The sequence below is a fragment of the Phacochoerus africanus genome, chromosome 6, assembly GCF_016906955.1.
Source record: "Phacochoerus africanus isolate WHEZ1 chromosome 6, ROS_Pafr_v1, whole genome shotgun sequence".
In the NCBI taxonomy this organism is placed as follows: Eukaryota; Metazoa; Chordata; class Mammalia; order Artiodactyla; family Suidae; genus Phacochoerus; species Phacochoerus africanus.
This window is the reverse complement of record NC_062549.1, coordinates 116,973,345-116,994,251: the sequence shown is the minus strand read 5'-3', so window position 1 is coordinate 116,994,251 and position 20,907 is coordinate 116,973,345. Positions and strand designations below refer to the sequence as shown.

At 35.7% G+C, this 20,907-nt stretch overlaps 1 protein-coding gene across 2 annotated transcripts in view; it reads right to left on the bottom strand.

The window, feature by feature from the left end:
* Positions 1-14,610: 14,610 nt before the first annotated feature.
* OLFM3 (olfactomedin 3) overlaps positions 14,611-20,907 on the bottom strand; it is a 193,591-nt gene continuing 187,294 nt past the window's right edge. For both annotated transcript variants that reach the window (XM_047783087.1, XM_047783086.1), the window contains exons 5-6: positions 17,029-17,135; positions 14,611-15,930 (exon numbers count right to left, since the gene is read on the bottom strand). In XM_047783087.1, coding sequence (XP_047639043.1) covers positions 15,253-15,930; positions 17,029-17,135 — 785 coding nt within the window. In that variant the 3' untranslated portion in view covers positions 14,611-15,252. The remainder of the gene's footprint in view (positions 15,931-17,028; positions 17,136-20,907) is intronic.

Sequence of the window (20,907 nt, the reverse complement as noted above, 5' to 3'; positions counted from 1 at the left end):
CTGAAAATACCTAAATATTTGTTCCCTGGATAATAACTGCTTCCTGGTATATTTTAACTTTGTTTGCTCAATGTACTTCTTAAATTCATGTACAGCATGTGCTGTGACTAATGCAAACAGAGCAGCCATCAGATCCAGTTCATTAAGAGATTAGATGGAGATGCTGAAAATTTCCTGTGAAACTTTGATGTGCAATTCATTCCTTAATTAAATGCAAACAGCCTTGCTTTCTGGGATTAGGCCACCTAATTATGTGAAAAAAGAGAGTATCTGTTGATAAAGAGTATTTGAATAAAGAGGAAAGAAAATACTAGCAGAATTTGCCCCACATGAATGCCATCCCTGAAAGTGGAATGTAAGAATTAAAATCAGAAGCGTTTTTGAATAATCCATTCCTCAGATTCCCCTAACTCATGAAGAATTAAAATTGCCAGTGCTCCAATGAAAGGCAGGAGTTGAGCTGATGAGACTTTGGGCAAAAGTACAGATACTAAAAGGTTGTTAATCTAGACTATAGAGGACAGTTTGTCTGAGATTTTAGGGTTTACTGTGACCTTCGTTGCTAACTCACTGCATAACCACAGGCAAGTGAGTTAATCTTTTTTGTGACTTCATTTATGCCTTTGTCAAATAGAAATAATAACACCTCTTCATGGGAGCATTTGGAGGTTTAATTAAATTAGTGCTTTGAGCTTCTTAGATGAAAGTTGCTATAGAAATGCAAAATGCGATTATGGAAGTCATTTTTCCTTTTCCTGTGTGGAACATGATTGAGACACATTTATTTTAACTAGAAAATTGACTAATTGCCTAAAGAAATCTTTCCTCATGGCCTGTGATACATGTGACAATAGGTCAAACCTCTTTCTGATAAATTGGATCATAATCTAATTCTTTAAAATTAAAAAAAAATGCAATTTAAAGTTTATTTTCTGTTTATAGTTATTACGAAATATTGAGTATATTCCCTGTGTTGTTCAGTACATCCCTGAGCCTATCTTATACCCAGTAGTTTGTACCTCCCACTTCCCCACCCTGTGTTGCCACCCCCCTTCCCCTTACTGGTAACAAGTAGTTTGTTCTGTATACCTGGGAGCCTGCTTCTTTTTTATTATGTTCATTAGTTTGTTGTATTTCTTAGATTCCTCATAAAAGTGATATCATACAGTATTTCTCTTTGATTTATTTCACTCAGGATAATTCCTTTTAAGTCCAACCATGTAGCTACAAATTGCAAATTTTCATTCTTTTTTTATGGCTAAGTAGTATTCCACTGTGTGTGTGTGTGTGTGTGTGTGTGTGTGTACATATAGTATCTTCTTTACCCATTCATGTGCTGATGGACACCTAAGTTGAATCCATATCTTGGCAATTATAATTAATGTTGCTATGAACATGGGGTGCATGTATCTTTTTGAATTTGTGTTTTTTGTTTTGTTTTGTTTGGTTTTCTGATATACCCAGGTATGGAATTGCTGGGTCACATGGTAGTAGTATTTTTAATTTTTTGAGCAAACTCCATACTGTTTTCCACAATGGTTGCATCAATTTACATTCCTACCAACAGTGTACAAGGGTTTTCTTTCCTCCGCATCGTCACTGACATTTATTATTTGTGTTCTTTTTGATGATAACCATTCTGACAGGTGTGAGGTGATACCTCATTGTGGCTTTGATTTGCATTGTGGCTTTGATTTGCATTTCCCTGATGATTAGCGATGTTGAGTGTCTTTTCATGTGCCTCTGCATTTCCTCTTTGGAAAATGTCTTTTGCCCATTTTTTAAAATGTTGAATTATATGAGCTGTTTATATATGTTGGATATTAACCCCTTAACAGTTCTATTTTTACAAAGCTCTTCTCCTATTTGGTAGGTTGTCTTTATATTTTGCTGATGATTTCTTTTCGTTGTGAAGAAGCTTTTAGGTTTAATTAGGTCCACTTGTTTATATATGTTGGATATTAACCCCTTAACAGTTCTATTTTTACAAAGATCTTCTCCCATTTGGTAAGTTGTCTTTGTATTTTGCTGATGATTTCTTTTTGTTGTGCAGAAGCTTTTAGGTTTAATTAGGTCCACTTGTTTATTTTTGCTTTTATTTTCTTTAGAAGAATGATCTAAAAAATATTGCTGTGACATGTCAAAGCGCACATGATCTAATTTTTAATTTAACAAAAAAAGTCTAATCTATGGCAAAAGAGTTAATTCAAGTATTGTTCAATATGTAAAAATTATAATACCATGAGACAATAACTGTGGAAACTGGTGTATAGGCTTGTCCAGAAATGTGATGACTCCCACACTATAATCTGTAGAGTTGATTCAGTTACCCAGTTCTTCTTCTGATAAATTGATTATTTTTTTACTCTTTGGTTAAAGAAAAAAAAAAAAAAGGGTAGTGCTATTAAAGTAAGGAAGATGCCAACTTTCTGAAAAGAGGAAGTTTCCCTTTGAAAACAATTTGTGTGTATGTGTTCCTGCCTGGGGTATGATCATGTGAGCAAGTGGCAGGGATGAGGTCATTGAGAAATAGGGGATTCAGATTAGAAGATAATCTGTACTAGTAGTGTTAGAGAGAATGATGATGAGCCAGGATGCAACATTTTGGAAAATAACAGTGAACCTGAGGGTCTATAGATGATTCTACAAAGAGTTGTAGCAAGTGGTGAAACCTGGTGACAAGATGTTCAAAATTAAGTTGTGGTACCATTAGGATGAATGAACAATAAGTTGCAATGAAGAGCAGATAGCACCCAAACTGACCTCCACACTCAGGTGTTTGAGGACTACTAGGAGAGGAAATAGTCATGTCCTTCAGAGAGAATCAGGTTTTTTTTTTTAGAATTTGTTCTATTATTGAACAGATTTTTTAGCACTAATTGTGGACTAGAATCTCCTCATAAACTTTAAAAACAATACTGTTGCAGGGCCCCATTTCAAACTAGCTAACTCTGGATCTTTGAGGTTGGATCCCAGAGAACTGAATGAAAAATCAAATGGAAACCCAACAAACATCTCTCCAAGAAACTGAGCGCAGTTTAAAAACTAGTGTCATAGGCATGTTGGAGTTTGATCAAGGTGAAGGGAACAGTGAGAGCAGAGGTTAGAAAGGCAGTGGACTTTGCTTTATGACAGATTTTGAGTTCTAGAGCTCTGAGTGTAAGTGTGAAGTCTGAAAGTAGATGTTTAATGCCAGAGAAGATTAGGGTGACCTATAGTCCTAGGTGTCTGGGACCATAAAGAGGTCACACTTGATGACTGCAGGGTCATCACTGGACAGTAAGGATGGGGAGGTGGGAGTTTTTGCCAGAGGCATGCAGAGTTCTCACTCTTCTCATTAGATCCAAAGAGGATAATACAGGGAAAAAGTTTATTCTTAGTAGTCAAGGGCCCCCTTTTGGCTCCTGCCAATGGGTATAAAGTGATGAGTATAAAGCATGATCCAGATTACATTTTTTGTTTGCTTTATTTCTCATTTTTTGGATAGATAACCAGAATATTAGCCTTGTTGTGTGTATATCTGTATTTTTTTTTAATAGCGTTTATCAATATGCCTTATAAAGAATTGTGAATTCTTGTTTCATGGTCATCTCTTATGCTTAGGAAACCTGTATTCAGGTTGAACATTGTATCTTAGGAAACCTATAACTCATACAGGTGAATACCTTAGGCTTTTATGAAACGATTCAGTACTAGATAGAGGGCAGTCAATAAAGGTGAAGTTATCTTGAAACACCCTTCCTGATAATGACAGGAAAGGCAGAAGTAGGTCTCTACTAGGGTCTAAAACTCAGCATGATTCTTCTGAAGATGAAATTCTGCAGTCTAACCATTTGAATATCTGCTGAGGGTCTATGTTACAGAAGAGAAAATCTACCATGTCAACATGAACTGAAGACTCTATGTGGTTTTATGAAAGAATTCAGTTAAGTCAGACTAAACTAACCATAGCATATATATGTAAAGATAACATTTTGGAACTTAATTTTTTTCCCCCTTAAACTCTTTTTGTAGTTTAGTACTTCTGTGGCATTTAGGGGAGTCAGAACGTACACAGAAATTGAACATCAGCAAATGGCCCAGTAATCTAATGTAATCAGAATCAATGCCTGTGTAATATATAGTCCTGAAAACTTTATGCCTTCTTTACTTTAACTGTATTCTGTTCCCTTAGACCATTACATCACTCTCAAGGCATTTATTTTATTTTTCTGGCTGAAGCAGTGGGTGTGGGCAAGCTCTGCAGGATGTTCTGGGGAAACTCTACAGGCAAGTTCCTTATGACTACAACAGATGTTGATGATTTTTAGAGAAATGCTGACTTTATATTGTGAATCTCTCTCTCTTAGGGAAAAATAAGGAATTTCCAATTGCCTTTTAGCTGTAAGAACAGAAGGGCTAAAGAGACTAGCTATAAAAGTGGAACACTAAACTTCTGACAAAGGAAAATATAATGAGAACATCTTAGTTTTTATTAGAAAACAAATTTCTCTCTCAATAGCTTGTTTGTTTATCGCTCCACAGGTATGAATAAAGGAAGAGATAAGAATTTAACTCTAAATTTCAAAATATTTGTCTTTGTTATCTGATTAAAAAAAAAGACTGACCACTGGAGTGAAAACAGATACTATCAATTAATTTTCTCTACTGTTGTTAGTTTAGCATTATTATTATGATTAGTAGTGGTAATAGCTATATAAAGAATTTTTTTTTTTTTTTGGTCTCTTTAGGGCTGCACCCATGGCATATGGAAGCTCCCAAGCTAGGGGTTGAATTGAAGTTGTAGCTACTGGCCTACACCACAGCTACAGCAATGCCAGATCCAAGCCACATCTGTGACCTACAGCATAGCTTGTGGCAGCACTAGTTCCTTAACCCAAGACCAGGGCTCGAACCTACATCATCATGGATACTAGTTCGATTCCTAACCTACTGAGCCACAACAGGAACTCCTAGAAAATCCATAATAGGCATATTGTTCCACTGTTACCTCTTGACAGGTAAAAAACAGAGTTATTTGGCTTGTGTTATTGCAGACTCAAGACTTGGAATTTCTCTTAATCAGCTAATTACTGTATTTAAACAAACAAATCTTTAATCCTGGTATGAATATAAATATTATAAAGTCCAAAGCAATTCAAAAGCTTAATGAGGAAATAAGCAATTAAAATGCATCAAACGTTAAGATGTACAGTCTGGAGTTCTGACTGTCGATTGTCACCACTTGATTGCTTCATTCATTCACTTACATGTTATTTTTTGGGATACTACTATATTCTTGGCACTAATTTAGGCACTGCAAGTAAAAACATGAGTATGATAACTGTGAGCCCTGACGTGACAGACCTTCCTTACTTGTGGTTTGGCATTCTTCTATGAAAAGCAGAGAAAATAAGCAGATCCAATGACATGAACTTGAATCTTGCCGCTGCATTTGATTAAGAAGCATTTAACAAAGCAGTCAATGTGTATCTCCTGTTCTTATAAAATTCACGGCACACTTATTCAAGTACTCTGGACTATAAAGTTCATAAAAGTGGTCTCTAAGTCTGCCTTTAATTAACTTCAGTGTCCACAGTAACTAGTACCTAGCTTATTTAATAGGTACATGTACTATTTCATAGACCGTAAATATTTGCTCAATAAAGGAATGGATTGTTTCAATTGAGAATAAACTTATTGTTTTCTTACTGAACTTTTTCTTAGTTTCTCTTATTGCCCAGTTTCCTTCCTTCCTTTGTTTATTACCCATTCTGATCCTAACTGGCCTCCCTTGTTTTAGTGTAATGAAAAAAAAGTAGCATTTCAAGAAGCTTTCATTAGATAGAAGACATTGCAAAATCAGCCTAAAGAAAGCCCCAGGAAGGTTAAGGGCCCCAGCAAGGAATGTCAGTGTTGTCCAGACTTGTTTATTCTTTATAAATAATCCAGTTTCCTTTGGGGGTTCATTAGAGGAGGTTCTGTTTCTTAGAACCACTAGAAATTGCATTATTCCTCCAGAGCAGCATAAACAATATGAGTTGCAGTGATATGTTGGTCCAAATATGGAGTTTGAGCGGATTTTATAGCATCATTAGTCAACTTCTGATAGAGATTTGTCGAAGAAAACAGCTCACACACATTTGGGAAAGTAACTAATTAGACGCTAGGGTCAAGGACAAGGTTTGTCCTTATTATTAATGTGTATTTGTTATAAATGTGTGAACCATTTCCTCCCTGAAAATCACTTTACCACATCACCGTATATTCCTGCAGAGACGAAAACCCATGTTTCCTTGTGAATGTGTCTGACTCCTATTTGTCTTTACATTTTAGTGTTGATGTTCTGTATGGAAGTATTTAGACTAAGTGAGCTTTCTATGTGGCCAAAAGGCATAGGAAAGATTTTGATAACAAGAGAGGAATAGAAAACATCCAGAATGTAGATATAAGCTTAGAGGAAGGAAGGCTTCTATTATGCATGTGGACTTCATGATTGGACCAGAGGAAGTATATTGGGTAATAAGAAAAAATGAAGTTGTAAATGACAGGTGGATTTAGTCAGAGCAGTCTAAAATTGATGCCATGGCAAGCAGAAAGCAATGATTTGTTAGTGAACAAGTAGTGTCATAATGCTTTATTGTGGTGAACCTGATGGAAGAATGCAGGTGCAATTTTGTGAGGAGTGGCTGGAGGCAGAGATACCTGCCAGCAGCATTTGTAGTATGTTTTGTAGGTGGAAGATGGTGAGACCTTGTATTACTTGTGGCCTTGGGGTGAGTCATTAAGATGGAAGATAAATCTTTTGAAAGAAAAAACTACTCATTTTTGTATTTTTGTGAGAGTTTGGATGTGGAGAATGAAGGTGATAGGAGAGTTAAATATGTCTAAAAGAGTAGTGATATTATTGATGAAATATAATGGTTTAGCTCAAGCCAGCAACATATAGAGAGATTATGCCATGGGATAGTATGCTAATATAGTGACCCCAGGAGACTTGTAGTTGGCATTGGAGGCAGACAAGTAAACAGGTGTTTATTTGTAGTAAAAGGGCTGTGATTGAGGAAGGCGCCAGGTAATATGACGCCACAAAGAGGGGGCAGATAGCACCGCTGGGGGAATAGTTAGGAAAACTTCTTAGAAGAAGCAAAATCTCAGCTCATCTTTGAAACACAGGTATGGCTTAACCAGATAAGAAATATAGTACAGATGGTGCTATAGGTAGAAGGAATAGCGGGGGGAAAAGATGAGGAGTGAAAGCAAGGCATTGATTTGTTGAGGATAATGGAGGGTTATCTGCATCGTGAAAGAAGATTAGACTTTATTCCCCAAGGACGCTCATAGAAGAAAGATCAGTTCACTTACAGATATACCACCTTTGTATTGAGGAAGCATTTCCATATTAGGTACCACTTAGATTGACAGAAATTCTGAACTTGGAGACATGCCAGATTTGGAAAATGTTCAGTAGTAATTGAAGCCATGTGAGAGGATGAGTTCTTAGAAGAAGTGCAAAGAGGGAAGAACCGTGGGTTTTGAGCTGTTTTATTGGGGGAGGGGACATCCCTAGTTAGGAAGCACATTTTAGTCAAGTAATAGAGAGCAGTATGTCATGTTTGTCTTAGTTTTAACATAACTCTGTAGAAACTACTTGAAAACTTTCGAAAGACTGCATGACTATACTTTCACTTGTATCTCTTCTTTCCCTGTGGATATTTTTCCTTTCAGTCTGAGATACACAAGCATCCAAGTCCCAGTTCCTCACAGTCTTTATTGATCTTTTAGAATAAGGGATTAGTTGAAAGAAACCTTGGGGACCATCTAGGTAAGTGGTTTTTAAACTTTAAAACAAATGCTTTCTGACAGTAAAAACTTAACCATAGAAGCATTTTTAACAGAAGTAGGTAAGAGAGAGGTTGCTTTTATTGGAGGTGGTGAGTGGTGGAGAGTTTGTGGTCCATTGTCCCACCTCAGTTAAGTTCCTCTGTCCCTCTGTGGCAGACTGAAAGGGATCCCTTTAGAAACCTCAAGCTCTAAATGGAAGAGTTTGAAAATAGAGCCCAGTGCTTTTATTTACAGAAACCCACAAACTTGCTGGAAGACATACAGTTAGATCTAATTTTAGAACAAATATTCTACCTTCTGGAAGAGTGGCTTGTGCTATAGGAAGAACTGGTCTTCCCTAATACCGCTTAGAAGGGGCATTCAGTTGGAATGATTGACAGTTAATGAACACCAGCGTTCTGGAAACACAGAATAAGGAAGCAGTAACGCAGGAGAGGGGAATGATAGCTCCTTCACTTTTCTCTGACCCGGCAGTACATGCCTTGTTGATAAAACCCTGGTTGTTCTGCCCTGACAAAGTACATTTCTAAGAGAAGTCTTTACTTACAGGAGAAAAAAAGGTGAAATAGGGAACCAAAAGTTGAGTGGATAAAGAAATTTAAATGCTTTTTTTCCATTTAAAAAAATGGGTGTTTAATAGAGAAATAATGCAGGTAACTATGATAGCTGTAGAAATAATATTTACTTTAAATAATCCTGAAAGAAAATTTACTCTCTTACAAAGAGATCCCTTTACCCAAGAGAATAAATTAAGCCTGGTTTTATATTCTTTACACTTCTTATATTTAGAATCTGACCTTAGTCAGAAGTGGAAATTTATTTTCAGTAGAGTAAATTTGGAAAAGTTAATTTCTCAACCTGGTCTAAGAATGGAACAACGTTTTAAATATTTTTAGATATGAGAAGGTGGTTACCTTATCATTCACTCATATACTTCTTTGGTTATTAATGTTTACTGTTGGATTATTCTGTATCAGACACTGTGCCAGGAAATATAAGGAATATAACTCATTGTCCCTACTTTTGAGGAGTCCACATGAACTTGGAAGAAACAAATAAATACAATGTGATATGATAATTTTGTTAATGTAAGATCAGTACTCTAGGAGAATAACTTTTTATAGGCTTCAGAAATAAGGTGATATTTTAAGTGAATTTTGGTTTTTGTTTTGACTACACCTGTGGCATGAGGAAGTTCCCATGTCAGGGATCAAACCCATACCACAGCAGTGACAATGCCAGATCCTTAACCTACTGCGCCACTGGAGAACCCTTTAAGTGAATTTTGAATGATTAATAGGAAGTTAATGAAAGAGAGGTGAGTTATGAGGGGAAGTATAAAACCACCCTTTAACCTGACTTGTTAAGTGGGGAGCTTGCTTGCTTGGGGAGTATTGTATAGAGCCATAGCTGATGGAAGTGGCCTTTGGCCAAAGCAAAAGGTAAAACTGATTATATAGGAGAGGAATCAGAGGTCACTAAACAAAAGATGTATTTCTAAACAGGGCATCTCTTTCTGGGATGGAGATTAGAGGGTTGATTGAATAGAGCAGGAAACAGTGAGTGAACCAAACAAATTGGAAGGTAATGGTTGAGAGCACGTATCTGGAATAACAGACTTAAATATTAGATGTCATTAGATTTTATTTGTTATCGAAATCTGATAACAGAAGGGACAGGTGCATTTAAAGAGCCAAATATATGGTACAAAGCAAGGCTATGGAGAGAATGATATTTTTGTTAACTGGAGTAGGGAGGAAAAATAGATTAGGGTGGTAGGTAGAGGGGAGAGAAGGATTTTAGTTTGGAACATACTGCCTGTGGAATATGTATGGAGAGATACATTGAAACATAAGTGTTTGTTTACTCATTTGTGATATAGAACAGATATGTTTTGCCCTCCCTATCCACAAGGATGTTGTAAGGCATTACACGAAAGACTAGAAATGGAATAGCCTTGACAAATAGAAAACAATGTACAATGGGCAGAGTTATTTGGGTTATATTTGCTAAGTGCACGTTTTCCAAGGAAGAACGTCAAGAAAAGCTAATCATAGATAAATTCTGCACTTTAACCACTTGCTGGGCCAGGCTTTACTTGAAGGGCAAGAATGTCACTTGAGTGTAAGAACTCATTACTCATATAGAGACATGTTCAGCTTCTTTTTCAATGCATACTACGGCTTCCAAGAGCAGTTTCTAGTGGAATTTAATAAAAACATAGCAGAGAGAATGAGAATATTTATTTTTATTATTTTTGGCTCATATTGGAGTGGGAGCTAATGGATATCTTCTTAAAAAATCAAACCAAATCTCTCTGATGGAAACAGTCTCAATTCTCTACTCAGCATGACTTTATATAAATGTGGCTGGAGTTTTTTTTTTAATAAAAATCATTTTTCTGTAACTGTAGATTACATATCAACTGCAATGACTTTTAAACCAAGGCAAGTGTTGTCATCTTTCATTGTGCTGTATGTGTGTTTCTGTGGTAACTAGTTTCAGAAGAGGAGTTTGCAGTTATATTTGATGGAACACACCATATCTGCTCACTTTCATTCAGATTCTAATAGTGCTGCCAAAAGGCTGCATTAGAATTATAAGAGAATGTTCTCCATACTCAAATAGATGTAGGACAGGCCTCATAGTAGAGGCTTTGGCCACCAGATCTGGTAAGAGTGTACTCTAAAGGTTAGATCACATAAAATAATTGGATTGTATTTGGTCCAAAAATTTAAAAGTCCCTTTAGAGTTTTTCTTGGTTTGTTTTGTTTTGTTTCGTTTTAAGGAACAACTTAATCTTGAGTTCTCATGGAGGGAAAAAAAAAAAATTACTGATAATGCCAGGATGTTAATTTCTTTCCTGTCTGAAACAAGCCAAATTCTTGAGGATTGCAAGACGGAGGACAGACACTCAGTGTTTGTCATATAGATGCTTAATAAATTTGGGATTAAAATTATATTGACAGAGTGGGGATCTTTTGGGTCATGGCTTTCTTTGAGAATGTGGTGAAAGAGTAAGTCCCCCACAGAAAGAATGTATCAGCACATATAATCACTAATTTTAGCATGTGTTTTCAGGGAGTTCAGTAATGCCCAGGAGCACATCCTTGAACTCCAAGTTAAAAAAAAAAAATTTAGTAGTAGGGAAATGTTAAATATTTGATCCGTGGATTTCTAGGAACAGAAAGGAAGAGGTAAATTTTTTGTGTGGCCCAGAGGACGACTGAATTTACCTTGACTGTCCCACCTAAACATCATCTACCCAATCCTGCCCTTAGCAAACATCTAGTCACACTTTATGAGATAGGCTCAATTATTTCCTTTATAGCAATTCGTATAGCCCAAACTTATTTCTCATCAGCATTTCTGTTGCAGCCTGTTCTTACTGGAACATAAGTGCCTGAAGATTTTATAAATATGCTAACAGCTGTATCTCTAGCTTCTATAAATTATCCGACACAGTTTTGTTTAGGGATTTTTAAAATAAATGAATAAATAATACAGTGTTATCTAGTTGGAAAGCCCATCAACTGCCCCTTGGTAACATATATGAATTCACGTGAAGGCAAGAATGGTGTAGGCAAAGAGCTGGCTAGATATGTACTACCATGATCAGCATTAGGATACATTTCTACAGCATACTTAAAATGGCTCATGCTTCTTTTTATCAGCTCATTTTTTGCTCCGTTTTAAAGACTTTTGTCATAGTTATTTTCTGAAAATGTCTGCATGATACATGATATTTCCAAATCTGAATTATGGCAGAGAGTGATATATTATGGCAATGACTTAATTATTTAAAAAAAAATGTGTGCAAGCTTTTCTGGGAAGATGGTAGCATTGGTAGGGCTACAACTTGGTATTGAACTGTGTGTGTGTGGGGGGGGGGGGTTTACTGGCAGATTTCTTGCAGCACTGAAACATTCCCTCCAAGTCCTCCTTATTAACCATGTTGTTTTGCATCTTTAACTGTGAATGTTTTAAGGTGGTTATAGTTGTGAAAGGTACTCTGTGCTTTTGACAAGGTACACCTTTCCATCTTCTTGTATTATTTTCAAGTCATGTTCAGTAATAATTTATACTTGTAAAACTCATTTGGCAGTTAATGAACTGAGCTTCGTAGAGGATATGTCTTCTGCCAACTAGTTTGACATTTTGGAGAAAAGGGAGGCTCTAAACCTGATGAAAAAGGGATAAACTGTATCATGCGCCTTTAAGATATGATTCAGAAAAGTCAGCCTGGTAAATTCAGTTTGGGGATGATTTCTTTCTGATATTTAAAAATAAACAGTTTTCTATTCTTTATTCAAGAGATTGCCATCAATTGAAGTCATTATTTGATAGAAAAATAGCTAAAGAGTTTGGTTTTTTTAATTTTGCTATCAATCGTATTTTGAATATTTAGCATTTGCAGAAACAATTTAGTAATCCGGAGTGCTAAGGACACTAGATAAGTTTTTTTTTAAATCTGCTATTTAAGGAGAATGAAGCTAAGAGATTATTACTTGTAAAATTTACCTTAGAAAAATAACTGGTTTCATTTGTTGCTGACCATAAGTACAACTGTATATTTAATGTTATAAATTATAATATATAAATAACATTATTATATTATTATAAATTATAAATAATATAATTTTATATTACTTAAAAATAATTCTTCTGTTTGAAAAATTTGTATTTTTAAGTTTGGTAGGGATTTTCAGGTATAAGGACCATTTTCTTGTTATGACTAAGAATCAATTTTATGAAAAAAAGTTGTCATCAGAGAGAACACTATGGATTACAAAAATGAAATAGAGTGTGTTGATAGGAACTAGAAATTCTGAGTCCATGGTAAATCTTATCACAATCTTATCACTATATGGAATGTTGCATATAGGTACTTGCCATTATTTTCTTTTTTATCTCTGCATATTGGTAATAAACTAACATACTACCATTTTCTGAACTCATAAGTGCAGGTGCAAATAATAAGTATTAAGACTGAAGTGCCACAAATACACGTCACACAATCTGACCATGTTCGCATTATTAAAGTGATAGGAACCTTGTTAGTGATCTGATTAATTCAAAAAAATACCAGCTACACACTTCACTTAGAATTAAAACTTTCTGAGCTTGGATTTCTTTACCGATTGTGTTACATATATTATTTTAAAATAGTCATTATTACCTCATAAAATTTATTTTATTTGTTGGAGATTAAAAAAAAAACCAGTGATTAGAGTAAGTTATTCATTTCAGGCACAAACTGAATAGTTTATTAAGAAAAATGCTTTTAAACTAAGTGTTTAATGCATATCCCATTTTTAAACTCATATCGCCCCCACTTCTAGTGACATTAAAAAAATCTGTGCTTGCTTTAGCAGCACATACACTATAAACTGGATATGGTGATGAAACCTTACACAGAAAGCAAGAAAGTGTTTACAAGCTTCACATTTCACAAAAAGCTGTGACCATCCAGGTTCTGAATTCACGTGATATCATATTACATTATTTAAAACAAAAAACAAAAGACAAAACAAGTAATGAAGACCCAGATATCCACTAGAGGCCATCTGTGGAACATTCATTCATTTCTTTCTTCATACAAACTCTTGATGTACAAGAGCTGATTATTTTTATGTTGTGTGTACAAGAAGTGAGTCCCCTAAATTTCCTCACTCTCAAAAGCAGAGAACTTATATAAATGTTTAAAGGAGAAGACAACATTGCAAAAGGACCCAGAGTGGTCATGAAATCATGCTAACTTTTTGTAGGCAAAAAAGAAATCTTGTTAAATTTTAACAACTTCAAGGTTGAGTTGTTTCGTCCTACAGTTTTGACAGTGAGATATTTGAGAATGGTGTTTTACTTGTGACATTTGAAATGAATTACTCTTAAGTATTATTTCTTTACATAATGCTTTATCTGAATTATTATATCCTTACTTTACAAAGGAAACGATGATATTGTGTATGCGTGGAACTAAACATTTACAACAATTTAAGTTATATACTATTTATTATAGAGTATACTTTTTCAATTTTAAAACTAGCCCACACTCGTTTCCATAAAACTGTGTTTTTAATGTGTGGAAAGTAGGTCTAAACTCACATTTAATATGTATTGGTTATATGTTTTTGGAGTTATTAAATAAAATATTATTAAAGCTTTATTTTTTGGTTATGCTATTTCTTCATACCATGAGTCAGAATAACAAGGGGTTGCCATCTTACCATGTTTTCTGAGTTTATGATTTATACATTTAAACAACACAGACAACTCCCAGATTTTCCCACAATTTTCTTTTGCACAAGTCTTGCCAGTAGCTCTCCAGAGTTTATAAGTCTAGATGATATTATAGAAATTTTTAAGAGTTTTCATATATATATTTCATGTACTTTAGAGTCTTGACACAAGGAGTTACATTATTGCCAGTTGTGTGTAAAATAGTTAAATATTAATATGTCTAATTGTAAAGAACAAAATTTGATTGTATAATAAATGGAGTCATTTTTTTAGCTCCATTTTTTGTGACTCAGCTGCATCTTTGCAATCAGCTGTACAGGTTGCTTTCAGTGGGGTGATCAGAATAACATCCTTCCCTAATCAGTTTTAGGATTCTGTGTCAGTGGTCCAGTGAACTTGGGATAAAATAAAGACTCTATGTTAAGGGATCTAGTTTGATGTTCTTTTTAGTTTGTAATGTCTATGTAAAGGGGTAAGCTGAAAAGGTACTTCCCTCTGACCACATTTGAAAGTTCACCTATAGTGATTACTGAGATGATGATACCTCAGTGTGTCTTATAAAAAATATTAACTTTCACAGAAGTGAAGAGATACAATTGCACAATGGTGGTTACAATGGTAGAAATACATATTGCCAATAAAATGTTAGCAAGAGATTTAAAAATGACTGTACAGCACCGCATTGGAGAATTGTATAACAGCAAAATGATTAATATTATTTTCTCATATAAATAAGATCCTTAAATATTTTTTAGGAATAAATGGGGAAAGTGCTTTTTTTTTTTTTTCCTTATTCCTACCAAAATATTTCCTGATGTGGAGCAAAAAACAGTAAAAAAATGACAAGAGTTAAAAAAAAAAAAAGACATTCATGCATTTAAGCCACCATTAGTCTGACTCTAATATAAGGCAGATCATTAATCTTTTGTAAAACTATGACTTTAGCCACTTAAGCTCTTTTTAGTGCTTTTCATGACAAGGACATGATAGGCCTTGTAAATTTAGGAGTTAAGATGTGTTTCCAACAGGTTAATTTATACAGACTTAGCTGTTTTTTGAAACACCAACTTTATAATAAAAAATGCTTTGGAGAAATGATGAAAGTTACAATAAAGAGAAAACAGAAGGGGTCTTACAGAGTTTATCACAATGACACCCTTTGGGTCAGTGAAAATAAATTACATTTGCTTATGTGTCATCCTCAGTCTTAATGATGTGGAAAAGGGTAACATTGAACAGGACCTGGTGACCATTGTTCCAGGCATAAAGAGCTCTATCTCTTGCATTGTAGTCAAGCATGGATATGTGAAAGTATTGGTTATGAAAAGGAATGTCTGTGTACTCATATGTGGAGGTTTTGGTGGAATAGGAATAATACACCTTTGCTCCAGTTAAGTGGGAGTTGGTGACATACAGTGTGCCACAGATCATGAAAGATTCGCCTGCACTTCTCTTGGGATAGCCAGTGCTCCAGCTCTTCATCACCTCCAAGGTATCTTGGTTAAGTTGGCTGATGACAATATTGCCTGCATTCTGGTTGGTTGCATACACAGCCCACAACCCGATTTCATCAGCCATTAGGTCGATATCAGAGAACCCACCCCATGTGTAAGGGTAAACGTTGTGAAAACCAGCATACTCCAGGCTTCGCTGTGCAAGCACTCTCCCCATATCAAAGCTGTATTTGATGATAATGTTACTCTGATACTTGTTAAAATAGAGTGAGCCATTGTAGACAACATGGTTAGTTCCTGCCCATTTGAAAGGGAGGTTGTATGTCCTGGATTCAGCTCCACTGACAAAGTCTGCAATGGATTTGTACTCACGGACAATTTTATTATTAGTATAACTGTCCATGTACCAGACCTGGAAAGGAGAAAAAATTGAAGTGATTAAATTCTGGACTTTTTTTGAGAATTCCAAAATAAAGACAGTGAAAGTCAGCACATATTAACATTGTCATTCTTAGGCTCTGGAAGATTCTCTTACCACTTACCTGCTGCAATGTGATTGTACTGCAGGCTTTTGCAAAAATATTGGCATGGTCTATGTGGAAAGGAAACAACTAAATTTACTGCCTTGAACTTGATTCGCATTTTGCCCTTTATTTTTTGAAGTTTTAAAACTTTTTGACCATTCAGTGCGTGTCACTGAACATCAGTGCAAGTCACATCACTTTGTTAATCTTCCTTATCAGTCAGTGACAACTGCAAAAACCATCACCTTTAGAACCTTTAATTATTCCATCCCTTTCTGTGAAAAATATGTGGTCTAATTTTATGGATACAACTTAATTTTCCTTCTTGGATACCACAGAACCTTCCAGTAATACTTGGCCATTGGATTAATTTGTAGGTACAATTATCTTTTAATGAAATAATTTTACTAATTTAGCTACTAAGCTTGCTTGGATGTAACCCTTGAGACTCCCAATGTATTCTGAGTTCTGTAATAGAACAGACATAGAGCCATGGTAAGCTTCTAGTATACTGATTTATAATACAGCCATTGCCAAATACGCCCCCAAAATTTCAGTGCTGTTTTCTTTAAAGTTACGCAGATCCTAGGGATATTGTAGCTTGTTTAATGAATTTGTTAGCTCCTGAGTTTTTGCTTATTTAGTGTTTGGTTTTGTTTTGTTTTTCACATTAAGGAGCAAATTTTAGGAGTATACAGAGAATTTTGTGTACTTGTATTTAGCCCCTTTCAAGTATAAAACAGGACTAAAACCAATACAAATTAGGCTCACTATACTGATGACTTATAGGAGAGAACATTTTACTAAAATAGGTTTGCCATATGGCCGTAAGAGTGCTAATATTATCAAACTGAAAATATTTCCAAACATTGTAATACTTCTTAAGTTGAAACCAATATCCCAGAAAGTGAAAAACAATAGTCTAGTAGACAAAAAGTATAAATAAAACACAGTTCTAAGCAAAGGCATTCGAGGAAGCAACATACTCTGTTATTTTTTTCAGATGCTAAGGGATCTGTCATCCAAGCGCCAAATCGGGTTCCAGATGTCTTGACTGTAATTGGCCCTGTGATTTTCATCAGTTTGCCACATGCTGAAATTAGAATAACATAGACATGTTGGGTGAAGATGGTCAATGATTCCAATACACACCAAGAGCAAAGACAGGGATCCTAAAACAAGGCAAATAGAAGTAATATCACGTACTCTGAATAAATGATCATTCATGTTGGGTGCTATGCATTTAACTGTAATTCGAACCATGAGTAGTTGCTTTTTCAGTGCTCTAAAGTGTGGAATTTAAAAATGTACAATCTGGAAGGAAATAAATGAGGAAAGGCATTGTCATTATACCACTTCAGCAGCTGCTTCTAAGTAAAGAAGTCAGAAAAATTGAATTGTCCTTGGGCCTGTTTACCTGATCATCAGCTCCTCCTCACCTGACCCTCCCTCATGCTTTGAGACGTTAGACCACTTGTGCAAGCAAGAGAGAACTTTATAAGCCAATTTTCAGTTTGTATTGGTGAAGAGCAGCTTCTGTGAAAGCTATATTTGTGGGATATAATAAGAAAATTGTAATCACAGTCTACCTGAAAGAGGTAGAGTTTTGAAGGGTAAATTCTCTGTGCAGGTAGCTGGCCTGAAAGAACAGCCCTAAAGGTGCAAGGAAAATCCCCCAAACACACGCCCTCAGAGCCTGTAGACCATGCAGTAAAAGAGGTAGAGTATCAGTTGATGTAATACCTGATGAAAAATTAATAATTTTCTTGAAACATTATTCTTTTTATCACTCTAGCTATGAATAAGATCACAGGAAAAGCTTGGACTTCATAAGTGCCAAAGTCTAAACCAAGAAGAAATCTAGGCATTTTGTGAGATTTGATAACAAAATTTAAAAGTGATTTATCATTTTAAAAGGCAATATGAGTGCCCATAAATGTTGAATTTAGTTTAAGAAAAGAAACATTATTTTCTATCCATTTACACTCTTTTCTTCCTGTTCTTTTCTTTTGTAACTTAAAAATTTTGGGGAGTTCCCATCGTGGCGCAGTGGTTAACGAATCCGACTAGGAACCATGAGGTTGCAGGTTCGGTCCCTGCCCTTGCTCAGTGGGTTAACGATCTGGCATTGCCGTGAGCTGTGTTGTAGGTTGCAGACGCGGCTCGGATCCCGCGTTGGCCGGTAGCTACAGCTCCGATTGGACCCCTAGCCTGGGAATCTCCATATGCCGTGGGAGCGGCCCAAGAAATAGCAAAAAAAAAAAAAAAAAAATTTTTTTTTGTTCTTTATGGCAAATGTTTCTTAGATCCTCCTGTGCCTATCCTTAGAATTGATACATTTCGATGTAGTTCTTGTTGATTCTTGGGAAGGGAAAGTACAGATTCCTGTAAGAAAAATAAGGACAAAACTAATTGTAGCTTAGGTCTTATTTTGGCTTATTTTTCTCTGTATATATTCCTCTTAAGAGTAATTTGTAACTGGCAGAATACTGAGCTGTGCAGTATTAGAAGATGATGAATCATATCATTATTTTTTTGTGCTAGTACTTCAGTGATAACTACACATTTAGCAATCTCCAGCTTTTTGTGAAATGTCAACTGAATATATTTTTTCTTCCTTTATGAAGAAGCTAGATGTGATAGCATCTTTATATTTTATATAAGTAGATTACATTATAATTCCTCAGACCTGATATACTGAGCAAATTGGAAGACTTTGTGGCATTATCTATGTTTAATAGCAAGATTTGGGGTTAAACCTATTAAGACTATATTAGCTCAACTTCGTACAAACACATGAAGAATACATGAGTAAAATAGTATCAATTCGAACTAGAAAAAAGTAAATGTATTCTGAATGAATATATGTTGAATATATTTTCTGAATGTACAAAACAAGTGAAAGCAATATGATCTTTAATTATGGCTTGCATAGATATTTTTTAAATTCACAGACGGTAAGTGCATGCAAATTTCAAGTATATTGAAATAAGCAGCAAAACACCCCCTCCCCACCAAAAAACACCACAAAATAAAATATGTAACATCTTTCTTAGCATGAATAATAAATTCCTTTGTTGGACAGAATATAAATAGCAAAAATAGATAAAATATAAAAAGTAACTGACTTAAGATGATGTTTTTGTCTCCTTTATTTTGCAAGATCTCATTAAAATGATAATAAGGGGGTAAAACATGGAGAAAAAGACTGAAAGCAAAGAGAATGGTACAAGAATCAGTGGAGAAGAAACTTAAGAAATTTCTAGAAGGCAGAAAATGATGGAAAGTGGTAACTGAAGATGTAGGGTGAAATAAAAATGCACCAGTGTCTATGCAGAGGAGATGAGAACTGAGTATGGAACTGCTTTGCCTTGCAGAAAAGTAAGGGACTCAGAATCTAAGCGAGTTCAAGATGACTGTGCAGGGAAATCCTGAACTCAACCTTCTCCAGTGGAAACAATGAATTGACAATTATGTATGGAATAATTCCCTTGGAAAGGGACCTGAAAACTGAATGAACAGAGACTCCACAACAGAGGGTAAAAGGACAGCATTGAGAGGGGTAGAAGAGGCAGAGGGGACCTCTTACCCAGGGAAAAACAAAACAGATTAAAAAGGACATGGACTATAGGGGAAGGAGTCCCACTTTCTAAACTTGAGGCATCTTCTAGAAAGGTAGAAAGCAGTCAGGATACTACAGGGGGACTGAGACATGGGCAGGAGCAATTTTGCAATCTCAGGCTACCTTGTTAGTGTCAGTGCTGGTGGATGCCATTTTGAAATTCTTCCTCTAACCCCTCTAACCTGTTAGTGCCAATGGGTGCATCCCACTGAACCCCAACCTGTCCCTGTGCCTTGGCTAGAACTCACACTGGCCAAGCAATAGCCCTGTCAACCAGTGCCTTGCAGTAGCTGTGGCTCAGCCCATAGCTGGTCTGGGTCCCAGCCCCACCAACCAATACAGCTATGGCCATGCCCCATAGCTGGTCCAAGGACCAGCCCTATCCACTAGAATGTTTCAGCAGCAGCTGTGGTTCTGCAACAACAGTAGGGCACATGCAGCTCAAATAGGGGACATCACTAAGTGCCTGGCTCTGGTGACCAGGGGAGGCTGTGCCTTTGAACCCCAGAGGGCATATACTAAGTAAGGCCACTCCTTCCAGACTTGGAGAAATAGCTGATTTACCAATACATAGAAACAATATAGAAAATTAGGCAAAGTTAGAGAAACATATTCCAATAGAAAGAAAAAGACAGAATCTTAGGAAAAGGACTAAGTGAAATGAACATAAGCTGTCTACTTGATAAAAGTTCAAAATAATAGTCATAGACATGCTCACTAGACTCAGGAAAAGAATGAATACAGTGAGAACTTCACCAAAAAGGGAGAAAGCATAAGAAAAGTATCAAACAGAAGTTATAACTGAAATGAAAAATATCCTAGTGGGAACAACAGCAGAACACATAAGGAGTAAGAATGAGTCAATGAAGTTGAAGACAAAGCAATGAAACTCATCCAGACAGAACAGCTCAATGAGTAAATCATTTTTAAAAAATGTAGTTTCCTTAAGGGACTTTGGGGACAATGTCAAGCAGCAAAACATTTTCATTATGGGGTCCCAGAAGGAGAATAGAGAAAAAGGGCCAGAAAAGTTATTCAAAGAAAGAGTAGCAGAAAATTCCCTAATCTGAGGAATGAAATAGGCATCCAAATCTAGAAAGTCCAGGAAGTTCCAAATAGGATGAGCATAGTGATACACAAAAGCACATTATAATTAAAACAGTAAAAATTAAGAAGAAAGAATTCTATAAGCAGGAAGAGAAACAACTTGCTAACTACAAAGTAAATTCCATAAAGCCATCAG